This window comes from Oreochromis niloticus, linkage group LG12 (assembly GCF_001858045.2).
Source record: "Oreochromis niloticus isolate F11D_XX linkage group LG12, O_niloticus_UMD_NMBU, whole genome shotgun sequence".
NCBI classification, from domain to species: Eukaryota; Metazoa; Chordata; class Actinopteri; order Cichliformes; family Cichlidae; genus Oreochromis; species Oreochromis niloticus.
This window is the reverse complement of record NC_031977.2, coordinates 12257342-12275533: the sequence shown is the minus strand read 5'-3', so window position 1 is coordinate 12275533 and position 18192 is coordinate 12257342. Positions and strand designations below refer to the sequence as shown.

Genomic DNA, 18192 nt, shown 5'->3' with positions numbered 1-18192 from the left:
AGATGAGACACTTTCCTGTGGCACTGGCTGATGTTTATTTGTTTGGTCACATCAATTTGGCAGTGGCTAAGTGTTCAATGACAGTGACAAGGAGCCAACAGACTTTTAAACAGACAAGGCAGTTTTATTAAATTAAAACTTCTTTGTTTCCCTGGCACAAAATAGGGGAAAGGAAATTATAAAAAAAATGTGATTGATTCATATCAGTATTTGCTTTCACTAAATTGTTTCTTTAAACATCATAGATTACATATATTATAGATCCAGGATTGGGACATCTCTAGTCCTGTGTGTTATGCTGTATTTCATTTTTATTCACAGAGGGCAACACAGCGTGTAGCTCCACAAATAGGGGGCAAGTGAGGGTGGCTGTGGTTCAGGAATTAGAGCAGGGCAACTGCCGGATCGATTCCCTGCCTCCTCCAGTCTGCATGTCAAAGCATCCTTGGGCAAGATACTGAACCCTGAGTTCCCCCTTATGCATCCATCAGAGAGCAAGTGTGTGAACAAATTTCACAATGGATAAGTCCATGTTTGATTTGGGATTTGTGTCTACTTCTCATCTAAAAAAATTGAAAACGAAGCTACAACAAAAATTAGAGACTGTTCATAAATGAACAAACTTACAAATTCAGGAGAGGATCACATAATTATTTCCCCCATGTACATTATCTTCTAAGCTGCATGACGAGCTGATGCAAGATAAAGCTTTGAACCCCACACAGGAGACACCACTGTAAAGAGTGGGGTTAAAGTGTGGATGTCCTTTGGGTTCACTCCACTCTAAAGAGTAGTCGTTCTGCACCTTGGGGCGGTGGCTTAAGAGTTGGGAGTTCGCCTTGTAATCGGAAGGTTGCCGGTTCGAGCCCTGGCTTGGACAGTCTCGGTCGTTGTGTCGTTGGGCAAGACACTTCACCCGTTGCCTACTGGTGGTGGTCAGAGGGCCCGGTGGCGCCAGTGTCCGGCAGCCTCGCCTCTGTCAGTGCGCCCCAGGGTGGCTGTGGCTACAATGCAGCTTGCCATCACCAGTGTGTGCGCGAATGGGTGGATGACTGGTTGTGTAAAGCGCTATACAAATACAGGCCATTTTACCATTTACCTTGAACAGTGTGAGATCAATTATTTCTTGGTGTAAATAAACGTCAGATTTATGAAGTGCAAAAAGAAGCATGTACAAGAACTTTTCTTCAGGAACTCATATGTTAGTCTTTGACTGTCATTTTGATCTAAATTAAAATTGCTAAATGAGAAAGATGAGCCTCATTGTGGACAATATAAGCTGCACTGTGAACTCTATGATTAGCAGCGTGGGCCACAGTCTGTGAGCTACAACATCCAAAATTTAATATTTAAAAATATAAAAAAATTACAATTCCGTGTAGGTATGACAATGATTAATGAAGAGCTGTCCAGGTTGGATTTTCAGGTACCTCTGAGGTTATTATCATCCCACATAACATTTTTTTCCATCAACCACCAATATTCTTCTAAAATCTGTTTTTATACATGACATACATGCATTTTAACTGTACAGCCACATATTTGTAAAGCTTTTAGTGCCCTAATACAATTTTTTTTAAACACACTGTTCAGTTTTTGATGAAAAAAAATAAGCTGTTTTTTTAAAAGATTCTCTCTTCTTTTTTTTTTTGCTGATTTCACTACTTTTCCCTGAAGCACTTGACTCATTTGCCAATAAAAGCATTTATTCAACTGTTATGTACATGTTAGTCATAAACATGTGTTTTGGTATGATGTAATAATGGTGTGTGATTCATATCGGGTAAACGAGTGCTTTGAAAATGTGTGGTAAATGGGTTGCACTTACACAGCTCTCACACCCAGATGGCAGCAGTGAGAGCAGTTGTCTTTCTCCACGACACGTTGACTTGTCAGACAACTCTATCACAGTCCCCTCAAACACCTAAGTTCCCAATATATGTATATCATTTTGCTGTGTATGAGAATATTCCACAGTTATGGATGTAAAAAGGGTAGTGAGTGGATGTCTCATATGTGCTTATGTGTCCATTCAATGTAAGTTGTTATCTTGACCCAACACGAGCTGCAAGGATCAAACAGGATTTATTGTAGAAAGTGTGTGAAAAGAAAAGGAGTAAGATGAACTTGACTTTAGTTTCACTGTTGTTGTTTTTTACTGGAAAGTACTTTGGTCAACCATGTTGTTTTTAAAGTGCTCTATAAATAAAGTTGGATTGGATTGTTGTCTTTAAAGAGGAGAGTACTGTATGTTCCTGTTTGTGGCCCCATATAACTTCCATTGCCTTTGCACATCTGGCTACAGCATCTGTCACTTTCCACTAGTCGGAGTCTCTGAGGCCACCGAGGCCTCGGTCACACCCAATGACAGACAAATAGGGAGAGGATGACACAGATAAAGGATCTGCATCCATCAGTGAAACAAATTATAGGTTAAGTCTGTGTGAGAGTGGAAAGAGACCGTTAACAATGCAGTGTGATTCCACTGCATCAGTTACATGGTGTGCTCACTCTTCTGTCACATTGGGTTCAGAAAACATGTGGTCAGTGATTAATTAACTGTATAATGCTTTGTCACTGGCATAAGATTCAGATTTTTTTTTTTTTTTTCCACCCATTTGTGGAAATCCACCACATTTTAGCCGTGTGTCCAGACAATGTGATCTTTGTGGTCTTCTGTCACAGGAACACCACATGAGGACACCTCAGCTGTCTGAGCAGCTGCTCCCGTTAACGCCATCTGCGAACGCCCTTCGCCCTGGGGCTCCAAACAGGAGTGTGAGAAGACACGTCGTCCCTGAAACACGCTCATAAGAATCCTACCTACACGGTGTTCCGCAATCCAGGGATTAATACTTCCTGCGTGACCCAGACGAGGTTTGAACAAGTGTCTTAAGTGTCCCTCGGCCTGAGGTCAGGTTAGCCTGGTTTAGGAATTAATGACGGGGGAAATGGTGCTCCTACTGACTGAAAATAATCCAGCCACGTTCAGTCAAGTTGTCCACAGTCATCAAAAACCTGCTTGTTTTGGCCACATTTTCTATCTTAATGTTTAATCAAACCGACAACAGAAAACAAAAACAATAATAAGCAAAACGGGACACTGTGAATCAGCACACACTCAGCCTTTTGTAATGTCTCTCTGTACAGTTTTATTTACATGATACTATTCTGTTGTAATGCTGGATAGCAAGATTATATGTAATACATAAATATCAACACAGTTTTGTTTTTTCTTTTTTTGTACAAATTTGCATATAACTAAGAATCAGAAAGGAAAAACTCAAACGGATACATACAGTTATCTTTAAATGAAAAAACAAAAACAAAACACACATCCATACGGGGGAGAAACAAATCACAAACATACATTGGTTTCAATGTGTCAGGCAGCCATGAAAACACACTGTCGCACAGGTATGTGCACGTTCACGCACACAGATACACACTTTTTTTTTTCTCCTTTTTTCCCCCCTACGGCACTCTATAGCAGACACACAGAGACCAATAGCTGTTAGACAGATGAGAAGTTACATCTAATCTTGGTATCTATTATTTTTCATAAATCTAGCTCTGGCATGCTCCTGTAGTTCTGTAAACATGTGCTGATAAACTGGGTAGCTCCACAGTCAAAAGGGATAAGGAAGAGGTGAAGACAGAACACACGCACACAGCCCAACACAGACACACACACACACACACACACACACACACTGTGCTCACATGAATGTTTTGTTAGCGCATTTAAAAAAACGAAAAAAGAAATCATGGTTCACATACCCTAACTCCATCAATGCACTGAATACATGTGCTAACATCAGTACAATGGAAGAGAAAAATAAGCTAATAAAACATAACAGATAATTGTCTTTCAGCAAATAAAACATCTGAAACCCTAAGTTGAATGATATTTGTGAAACACTAAACACAGATGAAGAGTGACTCATGCATTTATCCCATTCATTCATGCCCCTACAGTATTGAAGCCTACATTCACCCTACCAGACCCACGGGGGAAGGGTGCCATCCTTCCCCTCAGGCCACACGTCGGCTCACACACACGTACACACAAAAACACACACAGTCCTGCAACAGTTGGTGGAACTCCTTCAGCGAGTAATTTGTGTGTCCCCGTCTAGCATGATACCTCCAAACAGCCTTAATCAAAACCCATCAAAGTGAAAGCAAGGTGTGCCGATTGGAGGGGTTGGGGAAATTCACCGATGCCGACTGTCACGATGATCAACTGCTGATGGGGTCGAAGCTGACGAGAAAAGTAAAAGGGAAGACAATGTAGCTTAACGCGGCAGCCGTGAGGTAGGTAAAGCTAGGAAAAGACAACGCAACAAATCCTCCCCTCCTCGTGCGAGGCAGGAGACGCTGACCGACTCCAGCGCCGACGGAGCACAGAGCGAGAAGTTCAAAGGTTGAGGGACACAACTTGTACGGACTGTTTCTGTGTAGTCTGAATGCTTTTGAGAGACCGGCCAGTGTCTTGACACGTGGCGGCGCGGGTTAAATGGCCTTCTACGGTTTGGCACAATAATGGCGCCTGGTATGGGTGAGAGGAGCACAGCTTATCCTGGACATGTAGCCTGGTCTGCTCTTGGTAAGACAATACATATTCTTAGAAAAAACAAAAAACAAAACGTCGGACTGAACGGCGGCAAAAAAAATAAAAAAAAATAAAAAAGAAAAAAAAAAAATCACACCACAGAAAACAGGATAAAACAAACTAATGAGTTAATCAAAAGAAAAAAAAAAAAAAAAAAAAAGGGAGAAAAGTGATCATTCATGCATCTTCCTCAGACAGGATCTTTTACTTTTTTTTTTTTCTTCTTTCTTTTTTTCCTCTCCGTGATCTTCTTGAGGTTGTAATTTTGTAAATCAAGTCTGTTCCATTCTCATTTATGCTCATTTCCAAGGTTCACACTCATACTCCAGTCTTTTGTCAATGGTGTTTCATTGTTGCTGCCACTGCTGCTCTGTCTCATCTTTTATATTCTCTGGATCTTGTCAGCCACCACCACAGGGTTCTCTTTGCGGATCTTGGCGGCAGCCTCGGCCTTGTAATCATAGGGACAGTTGTGCTTGTCAGAGTACCGGTGGATGCCGCAGAACAGGTTGCCACAGCGACAGTCGAACCCTGAAAGCGCAAAAATCGAGGGTTAAAAGCTGGAATGGGAGGGTTTCACAAGTGCATTGACAGAAATTCATGCTGAACTGCGACCTGCTTGCTCACCTGTGAGGCCCACTCTCTTGCGGCACATGAAGCACCTGTTCTTCTTAGGTTTGGGGGCGTCACTCTTACTTTCTTCACTGCTAGAAGAGGCTACAGGAGTAGGGCTAGAAGCAGCAGGCTGGCTTACAACTACGCAGAAAGAAAGACAACAGGAGGGGAAAAAAAAAAGTCATAAGTCATGGAGGCCTTTAATGTGTCATTATCCCTTTAATTCGCAAAGCAGCAAACAAGGCTGTTTGTCATACTTCTACAAGACAATGAAAGCCAGTGGCCTCTAAAATGCTGCATTGTTGTCCAAGATAATAGTAATTAGTATTTTCCTTATTTCTAAATTGCCCCTCTTGTTCTTGGCAGCAAAGAATACACTATTCTGAGCAAGCCTCTGGCAGGCAACATTAGATCTGAGAGTGTCCTGAGAGTGGAGGTATTTTTAAACAGGTTTATTTTTAGACACCCTCTCTTTCTTGGAGGCTGTAAGTGAAAACCAACAGCGGAGCTTGAGGTATGCAGCGAAGCATCAAAAATAAAACTGAGGCTACAGAAAGAACTATGAAGCAGCGTTTGCCTCGAGAAGTCTGTTTTTAAGCTGTCAACTAGGTATGTGTAAAATGCCTGCAATGTTGCCAGTAACCAATAGGAATGAATGCACGTTTTTACCAGGCTCTAGGGGTTCAGGTTTGTCCTCTCTGGAGATGCTCATCTCTGTCATTTGCTGAGTCACAGGAAGAGATCCTTGAATGGTTCTGCAGGTTTAAACAGCGGGGAGCGAGGTGAGTCAGTCATCACATTGCTCATTCAATATCAAGAAAAGTCACCAGCAAACATCACGAGAGCTAATGGCAGCAGATACTGACCTCGACATGTCTGGTGAAGGGGCAGGGGAGGCATCAACCTTTGCTAGACTGGCTTCTAGTCTCTGGATGGCAGAAGCCTCTGAGGTAGGACTAGCAGTTGAGCCTGTATGATGACAATGACAATCAATTTAAAAATCCAAATAAATACAATCCAAGCGATGTGGTTTGCATGCCAACAAATGAGCTGAATAATAGAAACCGTTTTCAGTAGTTTCAGGCCTATCTAAAAATGTATTCAACTTCACTTCTCTTTTGCAACATATTCTCCCTTGTTCCTTGTTTCAAAGTACTGACAATGTTTTGCATTATGAAAAACTTTAATGTTAAATCACAGAAGTGCTTAAAGGAGCACCCCATCACCCTGACCCTGTGTTATTATCCACAGTGGAGAAAAAGCTTTAAATATACCGATTAAAGTTCATGTATTTGTTTACATCAAAACTGATGTAATCAGTCTGAGCTGCAGTAACTCTGAAGGAGGAGACCAATCAAATTTGTGTGTGCCGTCTTACCCATTGGGCCGAGGGGGCTCATGCGGTCGCTGCTCTGCTGCCGTGTCAGGTGTTCCTTGTAGCATACAGAGCACATACCATTGGTTCTTGGGTTGCCATAGAAACCGCAACCTGTGGCACAAAGCATGGGCACTGGACTCTGGTTCGTCTCTTGAGCCATTGCTGAAAGAACGAGGGAGACAGAGTGAGAATGCTTATTAGACGGACAGTTTTTAAACACAAACACCTTGATCTGACACATGCATAAAAAAAATAAAAAAAAATTGAAATGTTTTCCTGGACGCATTTCCGCCCCTACCGCTCTTCCTGTCAGTCTGGTTCCAGAGAAACTGGTTGCAGTATCAACAAAGCTGACTGATAACACGGCTGTCATTTTATGTAAATTCAGCAACAACATGTCTTTCTGTTTCGACTTGCCCTTTAGCCTGAATACAGTAATGAATGTGTCTCCGCAGGAAGCCCACAGAACAAACAACACTCACTGTTCTCTGTTCAACACCTTTGGCAAAGGCTCGCATGTGCTCTGTTCTACAGTTTTGTTCACTGCAGTGTCACCTCTTCCCTCCTGCCGTCTCTTTTGGTGGTTTTGAGAAAAACTGATAGAGCTATTCCCGTTATCCCCCCACCCTCTGCTTTTTGTAGGCTTTAGTGTCAGCTGTTCTTCTTCCTCATACCAAATTCAGGCCCTTACTTCCTCCCATCTAATTAAAAACAAAAGCTCTGACTCACTCGTGGTATCATGATCGCAAAAGAACATACGAAACACTTCAGATTAAATAAGATTCTGTTTTTGCTAAACGGCACAAGGCTATAAGCGATAAACACAGTAGGTCAGCTGTTTCACAAAGTGTTCCCCTCCCTACCCTTGGCTCTTGCCTTACAAGGCATTTCAAAACCTCCGTAGTCATTTCTCACCACGCATACGCCCATTAAGTGAGCGTGCATGTGCGTAACTTGGCAAAACAAGTAGTCCTGTGACGCTTGCAACCCGTCTTTGTGCAACAGCGCAGGAAGTTGTGTAATGGGAGATACTGACTTTGAGGTCATTGATCAAAAACAGCCACATGAAAGGACAGATACACATGGAAGGCCTGGATTAGATATGAAAGAAGAGCTGTGCCTGCCAGCCCTGTCCAGGCCATTTTACAATTCAGTCGATCACCTATGATACACACACACACACACACACCCCCCCACACACACAGAAAAACTAAATAAAAATAAAATATAAAAATTCACACACAACAACAGTCTCATATTTCCTCTGTGAACAACCTTTGCCCTGTTCTGCTGCAACACAGCAGCTGCTTGCTTGCGTTGGTGTGAAGCTCGTCTATATTCTGGTCACGGACACAAACAGGGCAGGCGAGCTCAATGTTCTGGCAGCTGGTTTAGAACGTCCTGTCAGTTCACCTGAGGGGTCCTAAATAACAAGCGCCATTAGCTATCAGACCCCCACCCTCCACCCAAACCTGTCTTCCTACCACTTCCTCGTTTCTCTACACCTGGATGTTATCACCAGTGTGTCAACAAAGGGTCTCCTTGGAAAAGCCCACAAAGACCTTTTTTTCCCCTTTCATTTGTGTCACGTGTCCAACTGCTGACTGCTGAAAAATGCCAGACAGGGGGACTCAGCTAAAAGCTAGTAACTAATGCGTAGCTCAAAATTCTTTTCATTTCAACCCCCATCAGTAATTTCCTTTTAAATATGACTGACTTATCAGTTCATCGTGTAGACTAGATGTAGACTGGAGGATTTTAGCTCCACGTTACGCAGTTCAATAAAAGAAAAGGTAATGATTTAAATTGGAACTAAATCATATCTGACGATGCAAAAAACATATTACAAAAGAGGCCCGTAGCAGTTAACACATTAACTTTATGACACAAAGGAACAATGGGTCCAGGTGTTTGATAAACAGCAGGCATGGTAACCTAATATTTACCAAGACCTTATAAGCACAGCGATAAAGTAAAACAGACATGGGCACGCTGAATACTTGATAAGACTTTCATGTTTTTCGAAACAAAGGGGGATCTCCCAGAGAAACATAAAGCATACTGAGGGTCATCACACATTCACCTCAATCAGTCCCTACCTATAACACTATTTAAGAACAAAATATGCACTTGTGAATTATTCCAGACAGTCCTATGAAACATTACAGATGTGAAATTGTAAAATACACCAAACAAAAGGAAGTGGGGGGCTTTCCAGCACAGAGCAGATCATCAGTCACGACCAATAAACCCAAGTTCCTTTCACAAAGGATCCAAACCCTTCACTATAACCAAATGTGAAAACTGGTCTGACTAGAAACTGTGCCATTTGATTTCTGTGGACAACCAAAACTACTGCGGGGGGGGGGAAACAAAACGTACGCGTGATAATCTCCAGCAAACAAAAGGGGGAAACTGTGCTTCTTTATCAGCCGCAAGCTAAGCTCATATTTCAGGCCCTGCTGGGCTTAAAAGTCCTGAGTCACACTGAAGGGCAGGGGAGAGAAGAAAAAACAAAACAATTGGGCTTGTCACATGCTGTAAAATTTGCTCTTTAAAAAATGGACAGTGTTGAAAACAAACCACGAGAAGCCTACGGGAAGATAACGGCACTAATGTTTTCTGAAAACCCACTGTCTAGACAGTGAGGTATCGGCTCCCTTTGTTTCTTCTTTCTTCCTTTGTCTGCAATCTCCCTGCTTCCTGTTTAGACATCGTTTTGTAGTTCGCCTTAATCGCTTTATTTGTACTGAAATACGGTTTTCTGCGTGATTTAAGCGAGGCTATGCGAACAACCACGGTTATATAATCACACTAAGGCACTTAGAAAGAGACTTGGTGATGCCACATAGTTCTCCACATCGAGCAAACCTCGTCTGAGCCAAAGCTGAAACTACTACCTCCATCGGCCGAAGCCGTGCGAGAACTTCGTTCAATATTCAAGAAAATGTTCTGTAGCAATTTAGAAAGCAACTCTCTTGCCCTGCTTGCCTATTCAGCTTATGAATTTTCTATTTCTAGACAGGAATTAGCTGGCTTTGGTGCCCCATCCCCCAGCTCTCGGGACAAACAGAAAAATAGGCACAGCAACCAACTAGCTCTCTCCCTGCCTTGTTATTCTCACCTCCTTGAAAGAGACGGAATCACGTTCGAGGGCTTGTGACATTTCTACCCAGGAGGAGGAGATGGTGGTGATGGCAACTTTAACAAGCCAAAGAAATGGGGGGTGGAAAAAGCTTGTTTATCACACTCAGCCATCACGCAACGCACCGCCTGACCTTTCAATCCACCGTTAAAGGTCGCCATCACCGACCGCCACCTCTGCAAACACCCATCGTTTGGCTGATTACCTCGATAAGCCGAGCTCACTTCCAAAATCATCCATATTCAGAAGAAAATCCCAAAAAACAATAATCCAAGATCATCACCTGCTAAAAATCGATGAAGTTTCTCGCGAGACGACGGGGAAAAGTGGCCGTTAGTGTGGGCAGCTGGAAAATGTCGATTGATTTCAGGTCCCGGTGAGGTCCTTTTCTCTTTCTTGCTTCGGTTATGTGCCGTCGTCCTCGGTGCCAGACAGGTTTAGACGGGTTTTAAGTCTCCCTTCCTCGGCCTCCTACCTTCCTTCCTCTCTCTCTTCCTCTCCCGTTCCTTCTGTATGGATGTTTGTTTCCCTCTTTAGTAAGAGGAGTGGCGGGTGATGTCACGGGTAAAACAACGTGTCCCCATTGGCTACCCGCGGAGCCCTCGAGCTCTGTGTAAGGGAGGGCGCTGGAACTCAGTCTGCGCTTGCGCCACTTCGTGATTGCATTATTACACGTCTGTTCGTCATCCTCCTACAAGGACGACCATATTGAGTAATCCACCTAAATGATAGGATGAATGAATAATGGTGCTGACAATGAGTGAATTAAAACAAGAAGAATGCAGGTCCGTGATCTGATTAACGGCCGATGCCTCTTTGTAGAAGATTCTACACACCTATCTGTGAGATGACACTATTAATGTAACAGCCTCGCCCCTCCTGCTACTCACATGGCCTATGATTATTTCAGTCAGAAGAACAACGCAAGTACAGGTTGTAAACATGTTTTCCAGGAGACGAGCCAAGCGGACTGATTTCACAACATTTGGCTTCAAACTGCTAATGTCCCAGTTACTGATACTAAATAGTGACCTTGACATTATCAATACTGTTAGGCCCAGTGAGGGCCTAGTCAGTCGTTAGGCCCTGATTTTAACCTTAATTTCAAATCAAAACTGCAAACCCCAAACAGCTGTTAAAAATCGTGGATGAAGTTAAAAATGTTCAGACATTGTAACTATTTTGTCGAGTCAAACTAGTCTTCACAAAGATAGCTGTATAAGAGAAAAACACCCGAGCACCTGTGTTGATGTTAGGAGTACAAATATGTGTTTGGGGAAGTTTTCAAGAAAAACACCTCAGCAGCACCATAAGATTGGAACTTTTTAAAGGTGTACATCTGTTAGAAAAATGCCTTGAGGAAATAATAAAGGCTGGCTCTAGTTTCTGGACTGTGACCACTGAAAGAGCTTAGGGTAAGCCCTTAGTGGGATTTCTGAGAATTTATAAAAGAAACTGAAAAGAGATTTTAGTCACAAAACATTACTCAAAGTGAGCCTTTAGAACTGCAAAATATCTTATTCTGCATAAATACAAGTAGTAGTCCAAACTGTGCCATTATGGGTAAGGCTATATTACCAAAGTAGCTGTGTTAAATATTCCAGTTAAATTAATTTACTAAAAATAGAAAACATTTTACAAATTATTTTTGGTGGCTTTTCAAATGTCAAATTGGCAGCCTTGGCACTCTGGCCCTCAGTATTTCTAAAATAAAGTCTTTCCTTGTGGTAAAAAAATGTTTATAGTGAAACCAAATAGTTGACACAAAGCTTGTGGGGTCGCTTTATTTGACTTTAACCCTTTGTTTTTGCATCAACAGCCACCAGAGCATTACATCCACTGGATTTGTTTTTATGATACGAAATACCCCTGTACTCTCCACTCACTTGCAATGCGTCATACTACATAATTAAGTACATACATAGGGTATTTTGCCGTAAGGTCTAACAAGTCTCTACATATCCCCTCCCTGTACCTTGTCAGCATAACATCACACAAATCCCCAGGCACTACAGGTCAGAGCTGAAAAAAACAAAAAAGCGTTGAAGTCGGGTGATGTGGTGTGAGCTTGTGTTTGGGGCGGGGGGATGTTGTCATCTCTCTGTGTGTCGATTCGTGGAAATCTAGAAGCTTACAGCAGTTTGGAAATCACTGAGATTTCTCAGTGTGTTTGATCCGGTTCAAACTAACTTTATATGGAAACTGAAAAATGGTGGTAGCTAAGTGAAAGTAAAAGTGACTGCTGATCTTCAGCTGACTTTTTCAAGGGGAAGTCCCTCTCTTTCCTTCTTAAACACACACACACATGCGGAAACATTGCTGCTAAAACTGGTTTCATCATACACAGATGAACAGAGGACAGCTTGTGGTCTGACCTACTTGTCTCTTATTGGAACATTGTGCATGCATGCCAACAAACCCTAAGGAAGACTCCTTACGTTATCATAAAACAGCGTGTTTTTTGTACAAGCCAGTATCACGTGGCATCACTGTTTTATTATCTTTTGAGATTTTCAGAAAGACAAGCTTTGATGACCGTGACTTCTTTTATATAGTCTTTTATATAACCCGGTCTTTCTTCTCTAATCAAACCTCAGTGAAAAGATTCCAGTTATAGTTTAGATCACAGCTCACATATTACAACACAGGCTCAAAATTGTGCTTGTGGCAACCCACCACGCTGTATTTTCATGCTAATGGCCTTCTGTGTGTACATACATGCGTGTAGCACTATCCCTCTGTTGACATTAGCTCGAAAGCTTTTCATATGTGAATGAAGAAGGGTGGATGGAAGACTGGGTTTACACTGAGGTCTTTGTGCGCATGTGTTGTGTTAATACACAGCCCTGCAGGGAGCAGACGAGAAGGAGCATGTGTTGAAATGTATATCTGTTCAGTATGTGAAGGTTCACGGGTTTCAGTGAGAGGAGGGGGCAGCTGAGGAGAGAGTGGGAGGTGTTGAGTATCGTTACCCATCCCCCTCGCTGTCATAGTTAGGCTTCTGTATCTGTTTGTTGTAGCAGTATGTCCCTTTCTTATACATTAACATGTCATACACGTGAGGGGCTGAGCAACAATGCTGCCGTGGCAACAGATGCTTACAGTTTCTTTTGTTTTCTTTTGTTGTGTGTTTTCGTCTGTGTGTGTGTGTAAGGGTGTGAGGATTACTTATGGGAATCTGGAGCAGCCTGTCTGCAGTTACTAGGCAGATATTGGTCGACCCAACACAAACACACACACACACACATGCATGTGCAAACACACACACAGGCACAGCTTGCCTGTGTCTGGCGTCGGTGTGGTGAGACACTGTTGATAAAGGGGCTAGTGGTGGAAATGGCAGCTTATCCATTTACATAAGCTGTGTGTGGGGCTTGATAAGCTCTGACTAAGACCATCGGTTCAAAACTTGATCCCCCTACCCTGCTCTGTCTACGTTCGGCTTTATGCGCAGCCCCCATAAAGAAGGGGGCGGTACTGTTTGTGTGTAGATGTTTGTGTGGTCTACAGTAAATAAAGAGAAGCATTTTTCATGAACAGACGGTGCATGTCTATCTGATATGGTGGGAGATCAGGGGCAGATTTGCTGCAAATTCCTGTTGCTGAAAATGTTCAGGAAACACTAAGTGAAGCACTTTGGAATTAGAGAACGCTTCCAAGAGATAGGCAGACAGAAAATTAAAGAGACACGAACCATTAAAGGGGAAGAATGAGCAGCACAACAGGCTCAAATTAAGGACCGTTGAGTCTGCTACTTGTTCTGGTACTGCACACCTCCCCTGAACCTCTCGTGAATGTGCTTCTTGTTATTTGTGAGCAGGGAGGAGTTCCCCAAAAGTTTCCCACCACAGTCTCTATCTAAAGTCCCTCCTCCTCCTTCTTTCCTCTTCACACACAAGCCTCACTGTACACGGGTATCTGGATAATTGTTGGATTAATATGGAGTGTGTGTACAGACTTGTGCACACATGGTTCATGTAAAAAGCCAATGAAGAGGTGGTGCATATGCATAAAAAAAAAAAAATCAGTTGCCATTTACAAGCTCTGTGTGGGTTTGTCCTTCACAGCTGATATAAGACACTCTATGTATGACCTGACCACATGCCTGCATGTGGTGATCAAATGTGAACCCCTGCATGTGTGTGTGTGTGTGTTTGTGTGCAGCAGATGTCCTGTGGCCCAGACTGGCTGGTCTTTGTTGCTGCTCCCTCGTGCAGACGGGCCTAGCCACGTGCTCCTCTGACTGCAAGGGCCTCCACCACTGTAATCTGTCAATTGCAGCAGCCAAGCCCCACCCATAAAAACACCCAGAGTCTGCCAAGGTCTGCTTGCCTGCTCGATGACGCTGCTTTACTCACGCATACTTACCATGCTCTCTTTTTGTCTCTCGCTCACACCTACACACATCTGTTGCTGGGTCATGAACATGGTGTGCAAATTTGAGCACCTCACTTTCTCTTCATCCATGTAAACCATCAGTTTTTCCCTTTCCCCCTCTGCCTGCTTTTGATATATTGCAGTGTGAAGGTATTTTTTCTGAGCATTTATTTCTGTGTTGGAGAAATAGTCAAATCTCCTCCCCAGAAACACCCAGAAAGAGGAAGAAGGAATTTCTTGAGGGAAAAAAACAAGAGGGGGAAACATCTAGATGGGCAAGTAGTAAAGACTTATTATTCATCCTGGCAAAATGCCAACAGCAACACTTAAAGATGCCTGTTTTTCTACAGTCTGTACAATTGATAAATGGGTCTAATCTTTGCTCAGGTGCAGTCAATCATCCCAGATAGTCTTTAGGGTAAATAATCTATTGAAAGTGCACATCAAACATTGTGCCTTAGACATCTTTAATGCCAGGTCTCTGTTTACAATGATTACTTCATTTTTAGTCCCCCCTGGCAAATATATGTTAATAGTCTGAGTCACACCTGGATTAACTTGCACTGTCCTCTCAGCTCTCTTCTTTCTCCCTGACTATAACAGCCAAGTTTTACCCTTAGGGCCAAAACCTCCTGCTGCTTTACATTTAGTGTCAACAGTTGTGCAACTCAGGCGACATAAATGCTATACAAAGTTCTCTGGTAGATTGTTGTTATCAGGGAAACACAGGCAGGCTTTCTGCAGAAAGTGTTTACGAATTTGTGTTTATTACCCAGTAAGTACAGCTGGAAAAGAACTGGTTTGGTGATGCCCCCCCCAACACACACACACACACACACACACGCACACACACACACACACACACACACACACACACACACACACACACACACACACACACACACACACACACACACACACACACACAAACACAAAAACAGAATTTCTTTTTGTGAGCTCCACACATTTATTTTTGGCATAGTACAGTATAGTGCCTATAAACCTCACTAGACATCCTTCCTCTAAGTCTATGCTGCTTTTCCGGCCTCTCTGGCCTGCATTAGGGGGCAGGGAGCTTGGCTACAGACATATTCTGTTACAGAACTGCTGTTTGACTCATAGAGTACATGCAGGCAGTTTACAGGTCTCAGTAGTCTTTTATCAAATGATGAATCACTGTCTAACGCCTGCACACTGATAGCTACAAGGGCTGTTTTACTAAAGAGCAACGAAAATGCACAGATAAACTGCATGCACTTCAACATGCTCCTATCATTTCATGCTCACTCTGTCAGCCTCTTAGACATGTATGAGTTTATGTATATTTCTGTATAATTTCTATTATTATTATTCCCAATGATCACTACTCTTTTGGGTTTTGTTTTGTATATTTTTACAAATATTTTTATATGATAATATTTTCCAGCAACCAATCAAAGCAATATTTTTTTTCTTCTTAAATGTCATCTATACTGTATTTTAGACAGCGTGACGCCAAAAAAGATGAAAGGTGGGCTTGTTTGCACAGGCTTCTGAACCGTTAAGGCTTGTTGCTCCCACATGCTAAGAAAGCATGGTGGTGCAGTGGTAAACAATGCCAACTCATAGTAAGAAAGGTGTGGGTTGTCTGAGGAATTTGCAGCAGTGCTGAGGACGAAGAGTGTGCTTTCACTTTTCCACCAAAAAAAGAGGGCATGTTTTTCTGTTTGTCCAAGTCTTTTTTTTTTTCATCAACCTGAAAATTTTTATCTTTTGTTTTTAACAAAATCTCAACTGCATTTAGCCATTTGGCAAAATTGTCTTTTAAGCAGTTTTGCTGGATGGGTAAAATCTAAGGGAAAATGACTGGTCATCAGCTCACATCTGTCTTACAATCACAAGTAGTTTCATAGCAAAGTGACTCTATTCCCTGATTATTCCATAACAAACTTTGCAGTCAGTGATTCCCAGTGAGTGTTGAACTTGCATTTGGGAGCATGTTCAATTCTTGGAACTCTCATATGAGGCTCAAAGAGATGTTGATGCAAGTGATGGAATTGGTATTTAGACTGAAAAATCCAAACGAATATACAGCAAAAACTTTAGGACTTAGGATTGGCCAAATAATTCTCAAACAGAATTAAGATCAGTTAGACCAAAACTCCTAGAAGAAAAAGGAAGATAGCTAAAGTGAATGATCGCCAAATTTGTTCTTTAAGAAAACCACTTTACAATATGTCAAAACAAGTTGAGGACAGTCTCAGTGAACTGTTATTGTTAAAGTCTACAATGAAGAGACACCTTTATGAATTGAAATAAAAGTTTATACAATATTTGGTTTACAACAAGGTCCAAACCACTGCTTACATTCAAGTACAGAAAGACCAGATTAGACTTTGTCAGAACAAATCTAAAAGAGGTTGTACTGGCTCTTCTTTGGACAGAAGAAACTAAGATTAACCACATTATCAAACATGTTGGAGGAGGCGTTACGGCATTGGTATGTGTGGCTGCAAGTAGAACAGGATCTCTGGTATTTACTATTATGTGACTGCTAATAGAAGTAGAAAGATAAAATTCGGAAGTGTACAGGGTTATACTCTCTGCTCAGATTTAGCTAAATGCTCCAAAAAGCGATTAGCTAACACTTCACTGGGCAAATCAATAATGAACCAAAGCAAAGACCAAAAGCAACCGATGAGTTTCTTGAGGGAAAGAAATTGGATATTATTCAATGGTCAACACAGTCACCTGACTGCAGCCCAACAGAGCATGCTTTGCAGTTACTGAAGACAAAAATTAAAGGTGGGCGGTAGAGATCCACAAGCGAGCAGCAACTGATGGTTGCTGTAGTAAAGACCTAGCAGAACATATTTGGTGAAGTGCACAGATTCTAGACTTCAGGCAGTCATTGACTGAGTATTAAAAGCAATCCTCATGTCTGAAAATTTAATCCACTGTGATTACAAAATTGGAAAAATTATGCCATTCTCCAAGTACTTACAACCTAATATGCATACCTGTATGTTGGCTGTGAGGTTCAGGCGGGGAAGTATCTCTAGAACAGCTTTTGTATCTGTCAGACAGGACTTTCTTGCTTACCGTATCACACCTCCGTAACTGAATCTCTGTCTTGTGATCTGTCATGTGCCTCCGGCTGTATGCATTGTGCTTCCTTTTGTGCAAAAAATAAATATTCTTAACTGGTATCTCCTACCTTTGTTATGCAGGAAATATTTAATTGCACACCTCAGACAAGCCTCTGATGATCTGTATTAACTCTATATAAGATGGTAAATACTTTTCTTACACCTAAAAATTTTCAAGACATTGTTTTAAACATGATGAAAACTACTGTCTCTTTATCTTCTTTCATTAAACTTACCCAGGCTTTGAATTTCAACAATCTTGTGAATTGCTTATTCCCTTCTATTTCTGCCAGGAAAGGGATATTGCTAAATTCACACTCTTTATCTAAAGGTGAGATAACTTTATATGCGTTTTATTTTATTGTTTAACCTATTCTCATACAGGCAATTCCATTGAGACTCAATGTCTCATTTACAATAGAGGCCTGTTTTAGACAAGTTTTACTCCAAGTTTGCAATACCCTGTCCTCTGCCTTGGCAATGCTTTGTCCAGATTCTGCTGCCAAGCTTTTGGCTACATCATCCAAGAGGTCTCATGTAACACAGGTTTAGACTGTCGGTTAAAGATGGTCTTCATTTGTTTGGAGCCTTGTGTGGCAAAAAACACTGGCTACAAAGCAGCAGAATTCAAATTTTGCATTAAAAAAAAAAAGTCACTCTCTGCTCTAGTAGCCTTGTAGTAGCTCTCATAGCTGCATCTAACTTTAGCTTTAGAAAGCCGATACCCTTCCCATCTTTTCCTTGTACGCATGCACACAAACATGGTGTCATGTCTCTGAAACTCCGGGCTTTCCTGCACAAGGTTATTAACAGACAGACGTGCAGAAAACAAGTCACATAAAGATAAAACATAACTTTAAGAAGGTTGATGTGTCATCCTGTCTCTTCCTGTTGTTTGGAATCCACTTTGGAGTCAGTGTAGAGCAACACCACC

The 18192-nt window shown here is 42.0% G+C and overlaps 1 protein-coding gene across 3 annotated transcripts; it reads right to left on the bottom strand.

The window, feature by feature from the left end:
* Positions 1 to 4843: 4843 nt before the first annotated feature.
* zfand5a (zinc finger, AN1-type domain 5a) lies at positions 4844 to 10291 on the bottom strand. Of its 3 annotated transcripts, none has more exons than XM_005473157.4 (6): positions 9959 to 10291; positions 6609 to 6770; positions 6097 to 6199; positions 5900 to 5985; positions 5243 to 5371; positions 4844 to 5146 (listed from the first exon to the last, which is right to left on the bottom strand). In XM_005473157.4, exons 1-6 carry the CDS (start codon positions 9987 to 9989, stop codon positions 4998 to 5000), a joined length of 660 nt encoding a protein of 219 aa, XP_005473214.1. In that variant the 5' UTR covers positions 9990 to 10291; the 3' UTR covers positions 4844 to 4997. The 3 variants fall into 3 exon arrangements, with proteins under 3 accessions (XP_005473214.1, XP_003445733.1, XP_005473215.1); XM_003445685.5 differs by having other exon boundaries at positions 10037 to 10289; XM_005473158.4 differs by lacking the exon at positions 9959 to 10291 and adding an exon at positions 7091 to 7771.
* Between the last annotated feature and the right edge of the window lie 7901 nt (positions 10292 to 18192).

Bases quoted from the DNA above. Each gene is read 5' to 3' on its own strand.
- zfand5a (XM_005473157.4), bottom strand. From the start codon at position 9,989: ATGATTTTGGAAGTGAGCTCGGCTTATCGAG. The intron at 5,986-6,096 runs GTCAGTATCTGC...TTAAACCTGCAG, and splicing joins CCTTCACCAGACATGTCGAG to AACCATTCAAGGATCTCTTC. The intron at 5,147-5,242 runs GTGAGCAAGCAG...TTGCGCTTTCAG, and splicing joins CAAGAGAGTGGGCCTCACAG to GGTTCGACTGTCGCTGTGGC.